The 21193-nt window shown below is 37.1% G+C and overlaps 1 protein-coding gene across 4 annotated transcripts in view; it reads left to right on the plus strand.

Annotated features, from left to right (window-relative positions):
• NTRK2 (neurotrophic receptor tyrosine kinase 2) overlaps positions 1-21193 on the plus strand; it is a 334989-nt gene that overhangs the window by 29195 nt on the left and 284601 nt on the right. For all 4 annotated transcript variants that reach the window (XM_090274234.1, XM_090274230.1, XM_090274233.1 and 1 more), the window contains 4 exons: positions 3661-3735; positions 3836-3907; positions 8469-8537; positions 11178-11332. In XM_090274234.1, the coding sequence (XP_090130360.1) occupies positions 3661-3735; positions 3836-3907; positions 8469-8537; positions 11178-11332 (371 nt within the window). The remainder of the gene's footprint in view (positions 1-3660; positions 3736-3835; positions 3908-8468; positions 8538-11177; positions 11333-21193) is intronic.

The following is a 21193-nucleotide window of genomic DNA, read 5'->3' on the forward strand; positions in this document are numbered from 1 at the left end:
ATTATTTATCTATGAAATTTCTGTCTCCTCAGTGGAAGAGTATTCTCTAGTGACCATTTTTCCCCCCATAGTTTTATATGGTTCTTTTGATGGATTTCCAAAAAATTGGCTGTCTAGTATTAGTTCCAAGAACAGTTATGCTTTGCTTAATGTCTGATTTATTTTCATCTCATGAACACTATAAAATAACCACTGACCACATTTGTTTTCCATTCCTTTCTTTCTTGGGCCTTGGTGACCAGAAAACCTAGAAATAAGCTTGTGGCTTTTTTTCTAACAAGTATACACATTTTAGAATCTAATTTCTAACATTGTTGATGTCTCTGGCCTTGCTTTTCTTCTGTGCCTTCCATAGTTATTTATTTATTATTTATTTATTTATTAATCCTCATTGATTTTAGAAAGAGAGGAAGGGAGAGAGAGAGAACAAGTGAGAGACATCGATGGGAGAGAGAAACACCGATCTCTTGCTTCTCATATGTACCCCAACCGGGGATTGAACCTATAGCCTCGGTATGTGCCCTGACCTGGAATTGAACCTGCAACCAACTGAGCCACCCAGCCAGGGCTATGCTTTCCATTTTTATTTATGATAGCTCATTGTAGTTTATTAAGTACAACCGAGGAGTTTATGAGTTAAAAATGTTATGACAAGTGAAAAAAAATAAAATAAAGGGCATAAATAATTAAAAGACAAAGGCTCTGTGCCACAGTTGATTAAGTACTAATTGCATGTCAGGCCCCTGTCATCAGCATGGAGGATACAGTGATGTCCAGGCAAAGAAGCTGATGTTTTCAGAACATTGATGGCCACCATGCTAACCCAGCTGAAAGGAGCAGACAGGCCTTCTGAAAGTGCTGATTGTGACCCCAAATGAAACATCACCCACATTACTTACCTTTCTTTAACAGAAGTTTCATAAAAAATGCATTAAAATTTTATGAAAGATTCTCATTGGCCTAGTTGAGCTTACACACCCAACGCTAAACCAATCATCATGGTCAAGGGGACAGAATTCTCTGTCCAGCCAGAGTCACCAGTTTATTTCTATATTTGAGGGCTTGGGTGGTAGGGGTAGAAGAGGATTCCTACAGAGAGTGCACAAGGTCCATGTGGGATTTGTGAAACGTGCTTCCTGAAAGAAAAAATTGGCAGATAATTTAGAAGGAGGAGGTCACTGTGGTCTCTATTGAAAATGTTAATGAAATGAAAATCTTGGAAAAATGTATCTAATGTGTGATAATTTTGAAGCATTTCATAAAAACTCTTGATGTTGAAAATTGTTGTTCAGCATTAGGCTGAAGTCTTAAAATGTTTCCTGCTATGTGTGGTAGAAAGAGATAAATGAACAAATTCTCTCTGTACACTGCTAAGTGCCAGGCTCTGGGTACCAGGAGAACCAACCTCTTTGAGTGGAAGATACCTTTCTACCTTGGAGGTTCCATTTTTATATGATGTGGGCCAAAGGTTATGTGGGTAGTTTTAAAATTATTTCTTTCTGGTGTAATTTTATTCCCTAAGAGCATTTACTTATTTCTAAAATGTATTTCCTAAAAATGGGTGTCCAGTTCTTACCATAAATCTTTGTTTTGTTTTTGAATTAGTTAGAAAGGAACTACAGATGCTGTATTTTCTCCCCATTTAAAATTTTTAAAAAAATTTAACTTATGTTTGTAACAGCAGGGTTATGTATTTGTTTTCAGGGGCTTAATTGGAATATTCTATGTATCTTAATGAAAAGGAAAGGGGAAAGGCCTCATAGTACAGCCTCCTATAGTGCCTTTGGAACTCTAAGTGTTACCCATCCATTCATCCATCCATCCATCCATCCATTGTTTGTTAGATATCTATTTTGTGCAAGACACTTTGCTAGATGCTCTGGTCCATGTTAAGAACTGTAAAACAGGGTCCAGTTGTCTTCAAAGAGGTTGTGATCTAAGAAAAATGTATAGACAGTTTCTCAAGTAACTAAAGTAATTCCATGGGAGCAATTTTAACAGTTTTGTGTTCCCATTACTAGGTTTGTATGCTTGGTTGCAGGGGACAGAAATTCAGAACAAACTTCAGTTAGTGGCATCTAACCTCAGAGCTGGCTGGATGCAAAGGCTCAGGTGGCATTTTCAGTATCTGTCTCTCTTTGTATCTCCCCTCAACCTTTTCTTCTGTGTGCTGACTTTATTCTTGGACAGTCTCTTTCCTTGTGGCAGAGCAATTTCCCATGGAAGACCCAGCCCAGTGTAATTTTTCAGCTATGATTCTAGAGAGAGAGAGAGAGAGAGAGAGAGAGAGAGAGAGACAGAGAGACAGAGATACAGAGACAGAGAAACTGAGAATCTGTCCCAGCATTCATGTATTTAATTTTATGGAAGATTCTCATTGGTCTACTTGAGATTACACACCCAGCTCTAAGCCAGCAATCATGGTCAAGGGGACAGAATTCTCTGTCCAGCCAGAGTCACCAATTTATTTCTGTATTTGAGGGTTTGGGGGTAGGAGTAGAGGAGGGTTCCTACAGAGAGTGCATGAGGGCCATGTGGGGTTTGTGAAATATGCTTCCTGAAAGGAAAAATTGGTATTATTACGGACAAAGGCAGAAAGAGGGATGCTGGGCCAGGAGAAGAGAAAGTGGGGAGAAAGGGTAGGAGGGAGGGAGAAAAAGAAAAAGGGAGGGGAATCTGCCTCAATGTTTTAGGATGTAAAAGGAGAGAGTGATTGCTTCTTTTGGAACGTGAGCAAAGGTGTGATTTGTCTTGCGTGTGATGATGCCAGCATCCCTGTGGCTGTTGCCATAAGGATGAACTGCCTTTGAGAGGCAGTGAATGCATTTCCAAGTTATTTTCACCTCTGTGCACAGGGAATACCATGAAAGGGAGAGAAACTGAAATTGTTAGTCAAAAGAGTAATAAAAACCTGAGAAAAATAAAGCTTGGTGAACCTATCATTGACCATGACACCTGCTCAATTCTAGTTTATTCTTAGTCACACTCAGTTTTGCTCCCCTAGCTGTATTTTTAAAAATTAATTAATTATTATTTTTGGGGACCCCCACTCTGTAACAATTCCCCCCTCTCAGACTTAAGGCCCTTTATAATCTTATAAAAGACAATGGGCAAAGATCTCATGCTCTTCTAGTTGCTTTAAGGTGGACATGGTCGTCCTCCTACCTACCCTTGGGTCCAGAAAGCCCTAATAAGAGTAGGGGTGTGGAGGGGAGCGTGGCCTTCTCACATGGGGAAGGATCGTGCAGACTCCAGATCAGTTGGCTGTACGCGGACAATGGTGTGCTCGGTTTAATGGGCTGGCATCCTTGTTGTATCCTGGGGACAACAGATTTGGCACCAGGGTTAAAAGAGATCATTCGATCCATAACCACTAAATGACTAATGGCAGGAGTTAATTTTTTAATGTTGCACATTAGGGAAAAAAAAAGGCTTCTTTGGAGGAAGGTTTGCAAGGCACGTCACACCTGTCCAAAACCCTTTTGCCCTCTATACTTAGTTTGGGCTGAGGGGAATAGCTGTATTTTTTTTAATGGTAGGGTTAATTTGGGTGGGGAAAGATCATCTTGAGCACCCTGGTGAGTTGAATGGAAGTTACTCATTCTTTTATTTACTGTGTACATTTTGAGTCAATGGTTTTTACTCTCTGCTTTTTTGCAGTTACATTGCAAATCAGAAAAGGTTAGAAATCATCAACGAAGATGATGTTGAAGCTTACGTGGGGCTGAAAAATCTGTGAGTGCTCAGGACTTGTGTACTTTATTTCAGAACTGTTTTTTGTTAGAGGTCATTTGTCAGGTAATTCTAACATGCATGCAATTATGTGTTTTCACAGCACAATTGTGGATTCTGGATTGAAATTTGTGGCTCATAAAGCATTTCTGAAAAACAGCAACTTACAGCACATGTAAGTAACGATTGATTCTTTTGCTTCCCAGAACTCAGCTTAGTCAATATTTCCACCCTCTGTTTATTTTTATTTTTTCCAACTCTAATCTCCCCCTTTTAAAAATATTTTATATTTAGAGAGGGGGGAAGGGAGTGAGAAAGAAAGAGGGGGAAACATCATGTATGGTTGTCTCTCTCACATGCCCAACTAAGGACCTGGCCCACGACCCAGGCATGTGCCCTGACTGGGAATCCAACCAGCAACCTTTTAGTTTACAGGCCAGTGCTCAGTCCACTGAGCCACACCAACCAGGCCTCTAATCCCCCTTTAGTATAGCTGTGACAATAGCTTAGAAACATTATCTTTGATTTCTGAATAGCTTCAGAGGGGTATTAGAATAGCCTGTTTATTCCCCTTCATGAATTTCTGGGCCATTTCTATGTTGGACAGAGCAACAGTTGCAAGAGTCTGATGTGAAAGCTATGTCCTGGTACAACATCCTCGATTCTTTACTTGGAATCATGATGTTCCCTGGAGGACATTAAACCAGTGGAATTGAAAGAAACTGACTTGGCCGTGGCCTTTCCAGGGAAATAAAAATTACTAATGCCTTGCCCCCTACAATAAGTGCTCTTTTGAACTTCCATTTTTAAAATGCTATCTGTCGTGATTGACAAAAGTAAAGTCAATTATGGGACATGCCAAAGTTTCAGACAATTATTAACAATAGCAAATGCTTCCCTTGAAGTCTTGTTGACGATTTGTCAACTGAAGTCAAATGAAAACAAGCAGGGACAATGAAAGCTCTTAGGTTCCTGGCTGCTAAATTCTGTTAGATGATGGCACTTAGTCAATAAGGTGTGGCCTTCCTAAAAGGTTTTGTATTTAAACAGAGAATCACCCACTCTTAAGCTCACATTGGTGTCCCTATATCCTGATTTTCAGTGGGACCTTCTGCTGGAGAAATGTTGCCTGCATTCTTGGTCCTTTTGTGCTTTACAAATTCCCTGCAGCCATACCTTATATGTCTCATAGTCGCCTGCAATGTGTGTCTCATAGTCACCTGCATTTTCTACTTGATTTTTCTAACAATTGGTACGGAAGATGTTTTTATTCCCATTTCATGGACAGGAAATCAGATGGAGGAAGGTGTAGGGCTTTCTCGGTCCACAGATTGAAAGTGACAGAATTATGATTCCAGGACTCACTCTTGGCCATGTTCTTCCAGTAAGAGAACAGGAAATAAAATCTGTGCCATCCATAAAATTCAAGAGTCAGACGTTCTTGTAACAATTGTCCTCTTTCTTTTATTGGGGAGACTAGTTCTCCAAATGATTTTCACGCCAGTTACAGAAGAAATTTTTCTTTTATAGAACATTGCCTGGACACTCTATGAAGATTTGTTGATATTATGAAAAAAATCTTACTTTCATAAAGTCAGTATATTGACTTCATATTTTATAGGTGCTGTTAATGATGAAGTCAGTTTAAAAATAAGGTCTGTAGCATTAAGGTAAAAAAAAACATTTGGCAAAAATGTGATAAAACTCCAAGGAACTTTGTTAACATATTTCACTTAAATGCTTTTTGGCATCATCTCTGTGGAGGTTGCCTGCACAGAGCTGATGTTTGTGTAGGCCTTGACAGCATAAATAAGAGAGAGGCTGGAGAGAAGAGAAAAGTAAAATGCTCTAATGCAATCACTTAAATGTAATTGATTACCTCATTAGTTAAGTTCTGGTGTTTTCACTACAGCTGACTTTAGACCTGAATTACTCAACAACCATATTTTACTGGTTCTTTTATCATGACACTACCCCTATTGTGATTTTTGTATAATGGGCTATGGTTAATTGTAGTTTTAGTAATAGACATTTCTTTCTTGTACCTTTGATACTTTTCCTACTTTTCTTGTTGCCTGCTATTTTTAGGAAACCAAAGCCACCTTGTATATTTTTTCAGGGTGATATATGGTAGAATAATTTCAGTGACATTCTATTTGTTGAACACAACTTATGTAAGACCAGATATCTGTCCCTATCATACAAAGAGGTGCCATTTGAAAATAGGAAATCAAAGAGATGGACGTATCCTATATAGTTTCTTTAAAAGCCAATAGTCTGGAGGCCCGAACATTGGGTAAACTGCAAAAACCCTACTGATATTTGTAGGCATGGTTACATGGCAAGGCAGAATGAAGTCAGGCAAGTGTTCAGACAGGACGAAGTCATGACATTTCAGTAAGGGTCATACATTTATGTGACAGAATGGGCTCCTAATCACCAAAATAAGGAATGAAATTAAGTAGTTGGCTTTTGAGAATGGCAGGGAAGGAGGAGGGAATCCAGGCCCAGCATTTGCTTAAGAACAAGGACTTGGGGCAACTGGCTTCCTCTCCCCTGGTTTCCCACAGGAGAATTGCACTCTTAACTTGAATATCAACATGGTAGATGACCATGAGCTGGGAAAGAAACGTGTATCAGAAGTTGTTTCTTGGTGTCCCTGAGATGTGCTGATTACCCCTGTTAGTTTCTCCTACAGTGTAAAATGTGCACCAGAGCATTTCACTTTGGTTTTAAGGAAATTCAAATTGGTTCCTGTCTCTCACTCCCACCACCACCCACCCCCTCCACCCTGTGTGTGTTTAAGGGCATGGGGGCTCTCCAGAGACCTTGTGACTGGTCACTGAGTTTATTTCTTGGTGCCTTAATTCCTGCCTGGCTCCTGAGAACCCAGAGACTGTGAGAAAAGCCAGCATTTGTGTTTTCCAGGGGCTTTACAGAGGTGCTAATTAGCTCCTTTGCAAAGTCCTATAATCAGACAGTAAGAGGATTGTTGATTTTTTTCCTTCCCTCCTCCTCCTTTTTTTTTTTCCTTTTGGCTTTTGGCCCCAATAATAAGTATGGTTCATAAAACTCATCTTGTTCTTTGGCACATAACCCGGCTCCGGGCTGTGCTTCTGGCAGCCAGATTGGGGCAGCTGCTCCTAGTGCCGGCTCTCTGGCTGACCTGAGAGTCTTGACAATGAGTTCTTCTTGGGAGGAAGAGCAGGTTCCCTCTCCCCCAACACACTCAGAAGGATGGGGGTTTCTGATGAAAATGGAAATATTTGTGTCTCCAAGACTGTGGGGAAGATAGGCAGATTGACTTTTCAATGTATTGTACTCCAATGAAAACCATTCTTAATTCACAGCCCAAAAGAAAAGATTTATGTGGGCACAGTTTTAAACTTCCTTGTATTTTTTTTCATGTGGGTGAGAGCATTCTACACTCAGTGTAAAAAGAGAGGATGCACGTGTGGAAGGCAGAGGGCACCCTGGGGTGGTAGGAGTTTGGGTGAGTGGAAATGTCAGTATAGAATAAGGCGAGGAGTGGCCACACATTCTTGGATCATGAGACACAAAAGAGGCATTTTCTCGATTCATGTATCAGCACCAGGGTTGAACCTCTTTCTGAAGGTCAAACATACTGAGATACTATTACCTTATGATTTTGTTAGGCTGACACAATGGACTAGTCTCAGGTAAGGGTCCAGGATTGCTGTCACCCTCAGATCTCCTATCCTTACCTGACTCTCAGCCCAACACTCACTTCCCTGAACAGGAAACAAATACTGAAAGATTCAGGTTCATTTGAGGTCTTGGCTGTTTTTGTGAAAGTTGATGTTTGTTTTACATTCATGTTGCTTATTAAACTCCTGTCTAGAGACCCCATCACCAGACACTTTTAAAATAAATTCAACTAGTAAACAAATTCACAGAGCGAGTCAGCTGCCAGTATTATGGCTCAGAATTTCCCAACTCAGGGTCTCATGGCATTGCTCATTGGAAACTAAATCTCCTGTCCACTGAAAAAAAAAAACCCTACACATTTGGATCATGTCAGTAAATGCAGTATTATTTTTTCAATCACAAATATGACACCTTCTCATTGATTGGTCCAAATCTTAAAATGACATGTTGTTAGAATAGTTTTAGAGAAAATCTCACATATTCCCTGTTATCTGATTTGTTGTTGTTTTTCTCATCATGGCATTAGCTGCTCATTTAGAAGTCAAAGATAAACAACTTCAGCAGAGTATATCAGTCAACAGGTGTCTTCTTTCCTATAAGGATGCGTTTAGTCCAGTACATATTCAAAGTTTTGTATGTCACATGACTTCAAAATATTCATGATGCTCTTTAGTTTTAAAGCATCTTTTCTTCCTGGTGAGCTTATGGCTTTAAATTAAATTAAATTTAATCTTTCTATTAAGTGTTTAAAATGTCAGAAATCTCTAGGAGGTATATAACTTGGCTCTGAATCAGCATATGAAAAATAAGCCTTTGGGTTAAAAAAGAGATTTAAAATAAACAATATGAAAGTTATGCTCCTCCCTCCATAGCCAAAAATTATAGGAGAGGCAGGAAAAACTAAGCTATTACTCCAGGTGAAAGAAAGAGATTATTGGGTCTAACTAAATCATGGACCATGATCAAGTAAGTTTATATTGTGAAAAAAAAAAAAACCTCAATTTGAATACTTTATTTATGGAATGTATCATTTTAGATTCACATTTAATGTTTTTGATTCCTTTCAGCAATTTTACCCGAAACAAGCTGACGAGTTTGTCTAGGAAACATTTCCATCACCTTGACTTGTCTGAGCTGTAAGTAATGATTTTGTGTTTGGGGAAACAATTTCAAGGAATTGCAATTAAGTGTTTCTTTTTAAGTGAGTGATGCTGCATATCTATTTTTATGGCAAAATTCTTGAAAAATGATTCTTCAAGTTTTGGTTACTTATTTTTTTCCCTCATGAAGACATGGTTCAGCAATAAAAAAATAGTAATATGTCACTTAGGATGACTTTAAATGTTGTTTTTACATAAATGAGTTATTCTCTAATGAAGGGAAAAGAGAAAAAGATGGAGGCTTTGTGTGAAAATGATGACATATCTCATAGCATCGGTTTGGTCCCTCTGATGTCTAGGCCCCCATGGAATGCAGACCCATTACAGGAGAAAATAACAATGGGCAAAACATTCCAGCTTTTATCCACCAACCACTGCCCGCTGGTGCATAGTGAACATTGAAGCACAGATAGACCTTCTCCATACCCACCCATTCTTGTAAGATTTTCTTCTAGGTCTACCACTGCATTCAATACCTATCCTTATGTCCCAATTTCCTTTGCTATAAAGTGATAGGAAAAATATTGCAATGTGATGGTGACTAATAGCCAGCATTTCCAAGTGTGTTCAATTTTTGTGTTATCACCATGAAACACATAGAAACTCAGAGCCTCTGGGTAGAGAGGTGTGACCAGATGGATAAGATCTTTGAATACCAGGCAATATTTTTGCTTAAACTGTATGTTGCCTGAGTTGTAGGGTCCACCCTATTCACAAGGAAATCATGAAGATTAGAAGATGTCACTAGTGGACAACAAGCTAATAGGTAGTAATGAGGTTACATGGTGAAAGTCTTAGTGATTGGTGATTATTTGGAATAAACTGAGTTCAGGTAGTTGAACTACTAAGTTTACCTCTAACACAGGAATAGAAATGAACAATTTAAGGAACTCTGTAAAAATGTTAAGCATCACTGCAGAAAATTTTCTTGGTGGATTAAAAATTAGAATTTTGATTCCAAATTCACATGTCTCAATATTCTCCCTGCAACATATTTAACCAAGTTATTAAAAAATGTTAATTGTGTCCTGTTACAAATCAAAGTACCAGGGCACTAGGCCATAGTGATATAAAATCTGTGTCTCTGTTCCAGGATTCTGCTATTTGGTGGGAGAGGTAGAAGCCTAAACAAATAAGCACAATAACAATCACTGCAAAAGGAGTTTGCGCAGTGAGCTAGAGAAAGAAGCCAGTTGTCTGCCAGCATTGTGTGGTCATAGGAACATTGCTATATGTATAATTAAAGAACCCCTTGCTTCTTTATCCCTCTGTGGAGTCCATCAGACTTTTTTTTCAGAAAGATTCTTTAGTTTTTTTATGTACTCAGAATATCAGGAAATATCTTGGATCAGTGGGTTTGAACATTATGGATCTCTTCTGCATTATGTTCCATATTTGATAGCATCAAATCTTATTTTGGTTTTGGAGGGATACTTGGAGGCCATCAAGCAGACACAAATTGAATGAGTCTGCCTTGACCACATTCCCCCAAAGAAATTCCTGAAAAAGTCTCCAGGGATCCTGGAGATTCTTAGAACTTGACCAGAAAACCACAGGAGTAAATGATGTTGCAAAGCCCAGGTCCTGTCCTCACAGAAATCTTAAGAGCCCATGTAATGATTTTAAATGGCCTCATTGAAAGGCTCATTACCATAAATGGAATTCATCTTAAATGGACCACTGAGTATTATAAATACACATTTAAAGATTTTTTTCTTGTGGTTTTTATTTTCCTTTTGACTACCTCCTCCTTCACCAGTCACAGGCCACAGGAGTCCAGGCCGCACGGCTGGATGGTGGCTGTCTCAGCAGAGCCTCTCCCAGTGGACTAAGAGGCTCAATCTGGAGCTCAGTTGCCTTTGCTCTCTAAGTTCCTGAGCACATGTGCACATGTAAGCCAGAGGTCTAAGAGCTCCCTACTTGGGGTGTGTGTGTATAGCCCCATGTGCATGTGTGCATATGCATGCTGGAGGTCTAAGGGCTTCCTTCCAGATTCTCTCTCACATTCACTCCAACTTTCTGGAATCAATCAAACTGAACTATGGTTGCAGAAAGCTGTGAGCCCACCTGATTAACTCTCACGCTTTGGCCCTAGCGTTGTATTTACAGTCTCATTTTAAATTAAAATGACATTGCTCTGTCCCCCACTGAAGTTTGAGCTTATTAAATGATAACACTTCAATCCATTGCCTGACCAGAAATAAGTATGTTTGTATTTCTGAAAACTTACTGTTGGCACCTTAACTTAGATCTTCTAAATATCTATATAATAACTATGATAAATTTGTTATGACACCTTATTTTGCCCTATTTTATGAGACACTCTTTTCTATCCTACATTATAGCTATTTCTGTCCCTATCTTTCCCCCTATTATTCTGAAAGGTATTATATCGCTTTGCATCATTTAGCCTTTACAGTGGTGTTTGCATTCAGCAAAAGGTCAGTAAGTATTACATTAATAAATTATAAGTACTGTTATGTTGTAAAGGTGGATATGACTTTCAAAAATTGCTGGCTAGAAAGAATTTATAATTTTATAGTTCTTCATGAACATGAATGTAGTTAAAATTAAAAAAAGAGAAGCCTGACCAGGTTTTATTTTTGTTCCATGTAGAATCTTGGTGGGCAATCCATTCATGTGCTCCTGTGATATTATGTGGATCAAGACTCTTCAGGAGACTAAATCCAGTCCAGAAACTCAGGATCTGTACTGTCTAAATGAAAGCAGCAAGAATATCCCTCTGGCAAACCTGCAGATACCTAATTGTGGTAATTTACTTTTAAGGCAATGAGTTCTAGTTGCTATTAATTATTCTAATTGACTTGGTGTGGTAGAGTCTGGGAAGATTATTATTGCCCAGATTTTATACAGTATGCTGTTGATGTCTCCAGTGAGCTGAGCAACATTTGTGTACAGTGTGGAGAAATCAGCTGGGAGAAACTTTGCGAACATTTTTTGCAAGTAGAATATTAATTTTGAATGTTGACTTTGAAGTGCACAGAGAAAAAAGTACATACTTTATTCCTTTGTTTATTTGTCCATCCATCCATACATACATCCATCTCTCCATCCATGCATCCATCTCTCGATCCATTTATCCATCCATCCATCCACCTATTCATTTATCCATCCATCCTCCCACTCATTTATCCATCCATCCTCCCACTCATTTATCCATCTATCTATACATCCATGCATCCATGCATCCATGCATCCATGCATTCATCCATCTATCCATCCATCCATTCATCCATCCATTCATCTATCCATCCATCTATCCAAAAAGTATCTGCTAAGAGTGTGGTACTCCACTGGCCGCATATATACTTGGTTGGCACCCAGGTCATGTAGAGGAAAGTACCTCAAGGTGATAAAGTCTCCTGGCAGGACAAGAAAATGTAGTTCAGTTCAGCACATTCCTTTCAACTTGTCTTGCTGCCAGATGTCTGTGTCTCTTGATGGAACTCCATAGATCTGCCCTTACACATGCTTTTCCCCATGTCTGGGTTTACAGTCTGTTCTTTTACTTGTCCTCACGTATCTCTCAGCATTTACACCTCCAGAATTTAAAAGGGCATCATATGATAAAATCACAGCTCTCTATGAGGGCCAGGTGTTTATAGGGAAGGAGAATCTAAGTGTGCCTGTTAGAATCTTACCCATAAGGTCTTCTGTGACATACCGCTACAATACTCACATATTTATATTATGCCTCCGTTAAAATTCTAATCAGTTAGTCAACCAGTTAATCAGTTCACAATAATATTTAATCATCTGGTATAGTAGCTGGAGACTCAGCAGAAAGCCATATAGCACTTGGTTCTTGGATGTGAGGAATCTTCATATTAACCATAAACATCTGATTCTTTGTTTTCAGAGGACCCTATTGTTTGGAGTCAATTTTCATTTAAGAAAAATATAGTTGCTGCTTATTTTTTAATGAGAATGTAATAAAAAGAAAGATTAAGTGTTTGTTTTCATAACCCTGTAGGGGCTTAGAAGATAGCAGTTTCCCTTCCCACTGATTTTTCTGTCATAACTAGAGATCTTTGTCTTCATAATGGGGGAATCAGGCTTTGTTCCCTTGCCAGCTTCCCTCAGCTTTCTTTGCTAGCCAACACTGAAAACAAAACTTTTAATATATATCTTTTCATGATTGATAAGAAGGTGACTGTTCTCTGTTCTGGTATAAATTTGCACCGCTGAAAGAAATTGCCTAGAGGGACAAGAAATCCAACGTTGAGTCACCTGGCCTCTTGGCCAGCTCCCAAATCCCCGTGGCTGTTGTGACCACACTGGTTCAGCGACCACTGAGAGCAAAAAAGAGAGAGCATCTGACTCCTGCTCTCACAAAGTGCCTCTTAATAGATGCCTGCTTTGCCCTCGCCTGAAACCAATTCTATTTTCTTAATTTTAATTTTCGGCCATGTTGTCTTGACAGCATTCTGATAACACACCTCACTATGTGTTGCTGATAGACCATTGTGATTGCAGTAGGGGACCAGTAGCAGTGACCTGGTCCTAATTTTTTCTGATCAACTTATCAATTTTAAATAATTTTTTATTTGATTCCTACAAATTAGTCAATGTGTTATGTGTATGAGAGTGAGATGTTGACTCACTGTCAGAGGGCATGCGCTTGATTGATTAGGATTTGTAACATTCATGGTAGCATTCACAATTAATTTCAGTGTCAACAATGCTTTTCAAAAAACAACATTACAAAAGGAGAATTGATAGACTCATTTTTCTACCACTTTCATATTCTTACTGTTTTATTTTTCTGTTTACTTTTATTTTCTTTCAAGTGTTTTTTGCTTATTTGTAATTGCACAAGTCATACTGATACATTTTGTTATAAAAATAACTTTCTATATTACACATAAAGCTTGTCTTTTATTTGTTAGCGACCATTTCAGGTCAGTAGTCATAGGTCTACCATAGTCTTTTTAATCATTGCATGGTATTCATGGTAGAATAAATCTTAATTACATTAAATTTTCCATATTGATGGCCATTTACCTTATTTCCCATTTTTCATTGCTACAAAAACGGTTCAATAAGCATATGTACAGATGCAAAGATCTTTCTAGAGAACATAGTAGGAAGAATATTTTTTTGGTTTATATGGTTTGTGCTTTTAAAAATGGTTGTACCAGTTTATAGCCAGCCACCCCAGAAAAATATATCTTGATATTAGCAAATGTATTTTTGTCCCTCTGAAAAATGGTATGCAATTACTTTTTAGTTTGCACTTTACTGTTTACTATTGAGTATCTTTTATACTTACTGGACATTGTGTTTATTCTTTCGTGAATTACCTATTTAAAGCCTGTGTGTAGTTTTCCTTTTCTTTCTTTTTTTCCCATTGATAGTACTCTTTGTTTTAGTTTTTCTTAATTTTTTGAAAGTTATAAATTATGTTTGCTTTTGTAACTGTATAATGACAAAATACCACACATATTGAAACATATTTTCTATAAGTATCTAGAGCTAACCCTTCACAAGATAAGATACTTTTATTCTCTTTACTTCTTCTTCCTATTTCTCACATTGTATTCATCTAGGATTTTATTTTTAGATCGTTAGTTGATTTTGGGGAAGATTTACTATTTTTTTGTGTATGTATCACTGATTTTTGTATCTTACTACTTCATCTTGGAGTGGTTTTGCTTTTTGCTGGAGTGTATTCTCTAGTATTTTTTTCAGGGAAATTAAAAAAATAAAATTGTCACATTCTGGTCTGGTGGAAATCAGCCTGTATTTTTTCTTCTCAATGGTATTGGCTGAATGTAAAATTCTAAACTCAAACTAACTTATTAGAATTCTGCAGCTATTGTACTATATTTCCTTGTTTTTAGTGTTGCTGATTAGATGCTTGAGGCAAATCTGATGCTTACGTCTTGATAGGTAACCTCTGCTTTTCCTTTTCCTCTGGAAGCTTTAAGAAGTTTCTTCTCATCCATATTATTCTTAAATATTACCACAATGTAACTAGGTGTGTGTGTTTTTAAAAATTTATTCTGGTTGATATGCAGCATATTCTTTCAGTATGAGTGTTCATGTCTTTAGTTCTGGAAGAATTTTCTAATTTATTTCGATGAATATTTACACTTCTGGCTCCTCCCTTCATACCTCTCAATCTTTCTGTAATATTTTCCATCTGCTTGTTCTTTTGTGCTGCATTATGGGAGAACTGGCTTCCTCACAACTTTGCCCTTCAGCTATTTCTGCAGCTACTGGATTTTTCTCTTCCAACAATCAACTTTTAATTTCCGCAATCTCCAGTGATAGGTTACTATGATTGAAATGCCTTTCCCACATCGGGACTCACTTTTTCTCTAGCTTGTCACAGCACCTAGCATGACTGATCATCTCCTGTCAAGTTCTAGCACTCATTGCTTCTACTTGGAGGTAGCTACAGCTGTTGTTGGATCTGTGTCCACGGTGGGAAGGTAGGGGTGGAACATGGAAAGTTTATTACTTCTGTTGTTAACCAACGACCTTTGGCTTGGCCTAGGTGGGGCTCTACTCTGTCTTGCAGTTCACCCCTTCAGTCTTGGGTGGGCCTAGATCTTTCTGTTTTGTCTCACACATACTAGGTATTCATTTGGAGCTGTGCTGTTTTTCTTTAATCCTATTTCCCTGCTTTCTCTTGTTCCTCATAGTTTCTTATTTATCAGCAGTATGCTCTCTTATTTTTTCAACATGGTTCTGCATTTTAAACATTTTTGCATAATTTCTAGAGATTTGAGATGCCAGGGGGAAACTTCAATAGGGGGCTTAGTCATGTATTTATTTTCTTCATGATAGTTTCCCAACTTTGGTTCTTTAAAGAAAAGTTAGATTGAGCAGTAAATTACACTAGATTTTTGAGTTTTAATACTGTTCCTGAAACTCCACATTGAAGAAATCAGGCAATATGCCAATACCTTCAAGTTCGATCTTGTTTAAAACACAGATTCATGCTCAGTGGCTTTTCTTTTGGATCTCACCCATTGCAAACTTTTAAAACATATCTCTTGTGTTTAATTAAGTCATAGTATGTTGAATTCATCTTATTTCCACTTTTTTTGATAAAACTTTTTAGATAAGTCTAAGAGTCACTCAGAAGAATATGGTTGGGTGTGTTTAATTGTTATAAACCAACCATTTGCCAATAACTATGGCCATTGCATTTAGTTTGCAACTAGTAATATTTTAATTTCAATGAAAAGAGCTGTTGGGATTTAATTCTTAACAAGGTGGGTTTTCTTTAAAAATTTCTCCCTTTTTATTATTTATTTATTTATTTAAAATAATTTGTTTGTTTGTTTATTTATTTTTAGAGAGAAGGGAAAGGGGAAAGAGAGGGAGAGAAACATCACTGTGTGGTTGCCTCTCACTCGTGCACCCAGCTGGGGACCTGACGTGCAACCTAGTTATGTGCCCTGACTGGGAATTGAACCAACAACACCTGGCTCGCAGGCCGATGCTCAATCCACTGAGTCACAGCAGCCAGGGCTCTAAAAATTTTCCCCTTTTTAAAGAGTACACATTACCAGTTATAAAAGTAGTCACCAGATGTAAGGTACAGCATAGGGAATATAGTAAATAGTACTCTAGTAACTGTGTATGGTATCAGATGAATACTAGACTTATCAGAGTTATTGCTTCATAAGGTATATAAATATCTAATCATTATGTTATCCACCTGAAACTAATATAATATTGAATGCCAGTGGTGATTAAAAACAAATAAAAAAACTTCTCATTTTCATATTTTATCACATAGGTATTATATGATTGACAAATTGTCTACATTTTATATGCAAACATGAACTCTCCAGATGACTGCCTAATATATGCCTTGAACATAACAAGGATTTTATTAATGTTTGCTGAATTGATCAATTGATAAATGAATGAACCATATTATATTAGTGCTCAGATTGGAACAAATTTTAATATAAGGGTGTGGATATTTCAGTTTAATAAAGAGAACTTAAATACATATTATTCTAGCTAAATTATACCATGTTTTATAGTTCTTTTTGAAATTTTTGTCATCATTGCATTTTCAAGTTTTATTTGATTCTGAAGTTGTGTGTATTTTTTTAAGTTTTATTTTTTGGTTACAGGTTGAATTCAACACTTTTTTTGTATTAGTTTCTGGTGTACAGCACAGCAGATAGACGTTAATATAGACTACAAGTTATCATTGCATTTTGAAGGATCTTGTTTCTTTTTCCTTTTGCCCTTAGTGATTAAGTGAGTGTGGCAGGTGTGGCTGGGAATTTAACTGCACTGTTCCCATTAGCAGCACAGTCAAAATGTCTCACAATATTTTTCTAACAGTCCCCTCCTCCTGTGAATTATGGTAAATTTATTCATGCTGTGAAACATGTTATGGTCTGTTTCTCTACAAAGTCTTTTCAACCTTAGGAAAACTTTATTAACTGAAAGGCAACAAAATATGTTCATATAAAATTTCCACATTAATTGGAAAAGAAGGGGTGCTATGAGCCCTGGTTCTAAAGACAAAAACTGAATCATTTAAGTGGTATGAAGGAAAGTTATTTATCACTCCATATAAAAATGTCCCTGCTACTTCTTTCAATGATGAAATTACTTTTCACATAGCATATTCTAAATTCTTGTACTCAATTCCTGTGCACTGGTTGATCATCAGTAGTTAATTTGCAAAAAGCCTTTCATTTTAATTTTATTAATACTGTAATTATGATTCAAGTCTCTGTAAGAAAGTTTCTTCAGGAAGTGTTAGTAGTGGATGAAATGCTCTGTTCTAACCAGATGGCAAATATATTTTAAAAAGGCAATAATCCTCTGGGTCAGATCAAAACAACCCTTCAACATATTTTACTAATAACGAGTTACCATGTCCAACAGTGAACATAAGGTGTTAATTCAGTTGATGGTTGAAGAACTGTGCAGTTACTATATAAAACACCCTTAATGGCCTCATGGATTGAAATCAGTCCTGCCTTTGGTTCCCTTGTAATTTATACCGACAATATCAATTTTCCATATTTCCAACCTTCAAACTTTTAGTGTGGAGACTCCTTAAGACACATCAGCAAAATACTGTTTATGATGGGAAAGGTCAGTTCACGTGTGCTAGATTCCTTCAGGTAAATTGATTTTAATAATTTATTTTTAAGATTTGCTTTTGGTTTCTACCATAGTTTGTAGTACGTGTCTGTTTAGCATATTCCTACATACTCTTTTTATTGTTTATTTTGAACTAGGAAAATAGATTGACAGTAATTCTACTTTGTTAGCATTTATAGAAGATTAAAAGGAAATGTATTAATACTCTATGTGGAAGTTAGATTAGTATGAAACATTTTCCTAGCCTCTTAGCTGGATTTTTTGTTTTTGAAAAACATATACAAAATCTAGTTTACTGCTTTTCTTACTTTAATTAGAGGTCAGGTTTTATCTGCTAAAATAAGGCAAGCCACGCAATGGATTCTTCCTTCCTCCCTTCCTTTCTTCCTCCCTTCTTTCCTCCCTTTCTTCCTTTCTTCTTCTTCTTCAAAAATTTTTTTTTTACCTTTTTAGAATGGCAAATGAAGCTGTATTTTTCTAACCTGTCAGCCACTGTTTAAATTTTTTGCTTAGAAGTCTTATGGTTGCTGTCACTGTCCTGACACAGCTCACACAAGCACAGAAGCACAGTTTCCAATTTGAGCTTGAACAATCTCTTTGCTAATTTTGTCATTTTTGCAACCAGGTATAAAGCAGCCACTTCAGAATAGGTCAGGCTCATTCTAGCTTCATTACTGGTAGTGAAATACACATGTTTAGGAGGCAAAGAAATTGGAAGATATTTTAAGACTATAAAAAGAGAGGAGAGAGAAGACAGAAAGTAGACAAAACCATAATTTACTTGAATATTTTTATACACACAGAGTGATGACCCAAGAAAAAATTAACCAAGCTCAGGATCACTAAAATGAGATAAAAAAAAAAAAAAAAAATCAAAAAACCACTATTCAGACTTATGGGTGGATATTGAAAAATAAAACCCAAACTTGTCCCATCTCATTTATTACAAAGCCTACTTAATAATCTAAAATAATTTGAAATTAGTTTTCTTCAATTATTAGAAAGCAAGACTCTACATTAGAATTAGTGGTCAAAGGGATTAATCAATATGGTCAACTCTCAAGAAATGTGCACCAATGGCAGGGATCAGAGACATGGAAGAGACTGGTAAAGGATCAACCAATCAATGTACTGGTTAAGGCAATGGACAAACAGATGTGGGTCAGGGCCGACGCCCACTCAGAGCTGTCTACTTTTGATGCTTCATAAGCTTTAATTTCTTCATTTAGAAATAGGAATACTAATGACACTTGCTTTCTAGAGTTTCGAGGTTGACAAGATTATACAGAAACTAGATGACGTTTAGCACATAGTAAGTACTCACTAAATATTAGCTATTAATGTTATCACTATCATCAGTATGAATATTTAGCTTTAAATAGAGTTTACATCTGAATTTAAATATCTATATATGTTACATTTGGTCAAATTACTTCAAATGAAAATTAAGCCACAACAAGATATCACAAAGAAATGGTATGTACTCATATAAGTTTGGGGAATAAATATAAGGTCAATGAAAGGTAAATGGTTTTCTTTAGAGCAGGATTCTCAGAGCTTTTAATATGGTAATATGTATGCATAGTGAACATCAGAGTTACAGAATTTTGTATAGTTTAAAAAATATATTAGATTTTTTTAAACCACAGAGCACCTTAAAGAATTACATTTTCAGAGAACACACTACACCCTTTGGGGGAAGTTTGGTGGACTACATGACTGCTCAGGCCCCTATCAGGTTTAAGAATAATAGCTGTAGAAACAGAAGCTTAGTCAAAAAATTGCTACTCAAAATGTGGTCTGTGGAAGAGAGCTTGTTAGAAATGTGAATGCTTAGGCCCCAACCCAGACCTACTAGAAAAAAAACAACATTTTTATTAAGATCTGCTGCTGATTCATATGCACATTAAAGTTTGAAAAACTCTGTTCTAAAGAAAGTCAGCCTTTTCACTAGATGGTTGATGATTTTCTACTGAGGTCTACAGGCTGGTATGTCTTTCCTGAACACAGGTCAAGAAAGATTGTCATAAAGGTGTCTGCTTGCCTGGGCAGCTGGCCATCTCTTATCTCCAGTGAGGTTTCTCAGATGCAAAGGAAGACGTCTCTGAAGCTTAAATCAGGATCCCATTACACTAGTGCTAGAAGTGGTTGGAAGCATTGCTGGGCTTGGCTCTGTTCTTGTGCCTATTTCAAATCTTATTAAGCCAGGAAGTAGTGCCTGGCAAATGGTTTATTCTGCCTTGGCTATTCATGCTTCCCAATTCATTTTTATTGTGCTAATTAAACCTCAAGTGATATTTCAAGTACAGATTGTTTTTTCCATTATTAAGGCTTTGGCCATCATATTAATGTTGTAGAATTAACATGAGTCAGATGCTTACTCATTTGTGGAAGACTTTACATTTAAAACATCTAGACTTGGCCAATTTTGCACAGATTCCTTTGGAACCTGCTATGACAGAGTGATACAATCTCTCTATAAATAAAGGAGGCTCACTCTTCCCTCACAAATACAAATGTATTTTTTAAATGAACAAAATTCCTAGATTATGGATATTTATTGGTGTTTATGATCTATGCTTAAATAGATCCATGTAGTCTAGGGAGGTAGTATACTGCAGTTGTGAAGACCCTGAGCTTTAGGTTCAAATCCTAGGATAAAGGTTTGGGCAACTTTAGAAGATGGATTTGACTTTTCCAAAATTCATAGCCTTCATTAATTAAATGAGGGCAAAAGACTTAAGTTTAAAATTGAATGTAAAGATTAAATGAAACAAAAACTTCAAGTATTACAGGAGAGTATCTTGTTTAGTGAATGCGCAATAAATGCTATTATTGTTACTACAATTAAACAAACATTTTTAGAATAGTTAGATATATAAGCTTAGGCTTGAAGGAAATTGTATTACATATTATAGGGGAAATTAAAGTTATGACATCGGATTTTCTCTACTGAGAACCTCTTTATTTTTACCTTTTACTGCTGAGAATTTCTAAATTATGAGATACATTATAAAAGGTAGGAAATTCACCCCATAGGTTTATACTTGAGGTACAAAGAGGGGTGTATCCAAGCTCCATTGGTTGTTTCTGGCTGTGGAGGTCTCAGGTCATCCATTAAGAATAAGCACTATAAAAAATTTAAAAAAAAGAATAAGAACTATGGGACTTCTGGCCAAGATGGAGGCCTAGACAGACATGCTGCATTTCCCTCTACAACTAAGAAGGAATACAACTACCTCAAAGCTAGAGACAACCAGAAGTTCCATAAAATCAAGCCACATGGAAGTCCAACAAACAAAGACATAAAGAAGAAATACTCATCCAGACAGGTAGGAGGGTTGGAGCCAGGGTGGAGAGGATTCGGTGTGGTGGCAGCGGCAGCGGCAGTGGCAGCAGCAATGACAGTGGCAGCAGCAGTGTCAGGCTGGCAGAAAGCACAGTCACATGTTTTAAAAAGTGGGAAGGGACACCTGGGGACTGTTGCTAGCTCCTGACCAGACTGCTCAGCTCACAGT

The sequence above is a fragment of the Furipterus horrens genome, unplaced genomic scaffold, assembly GCF_987537825.1.
Source record: "Furipterus horrens unplaced genomic scaffold, mFurHor1.1.pri manual_scaffold_4, whole genome shotgun sequence".
In the NCBI taxonomy this organism is placed as follows: Eukaryota; Metazoa; Chordata; class Mammalia; order Chiroptera; family Furipteridae; genus Furipterus; species Furipterus horrens.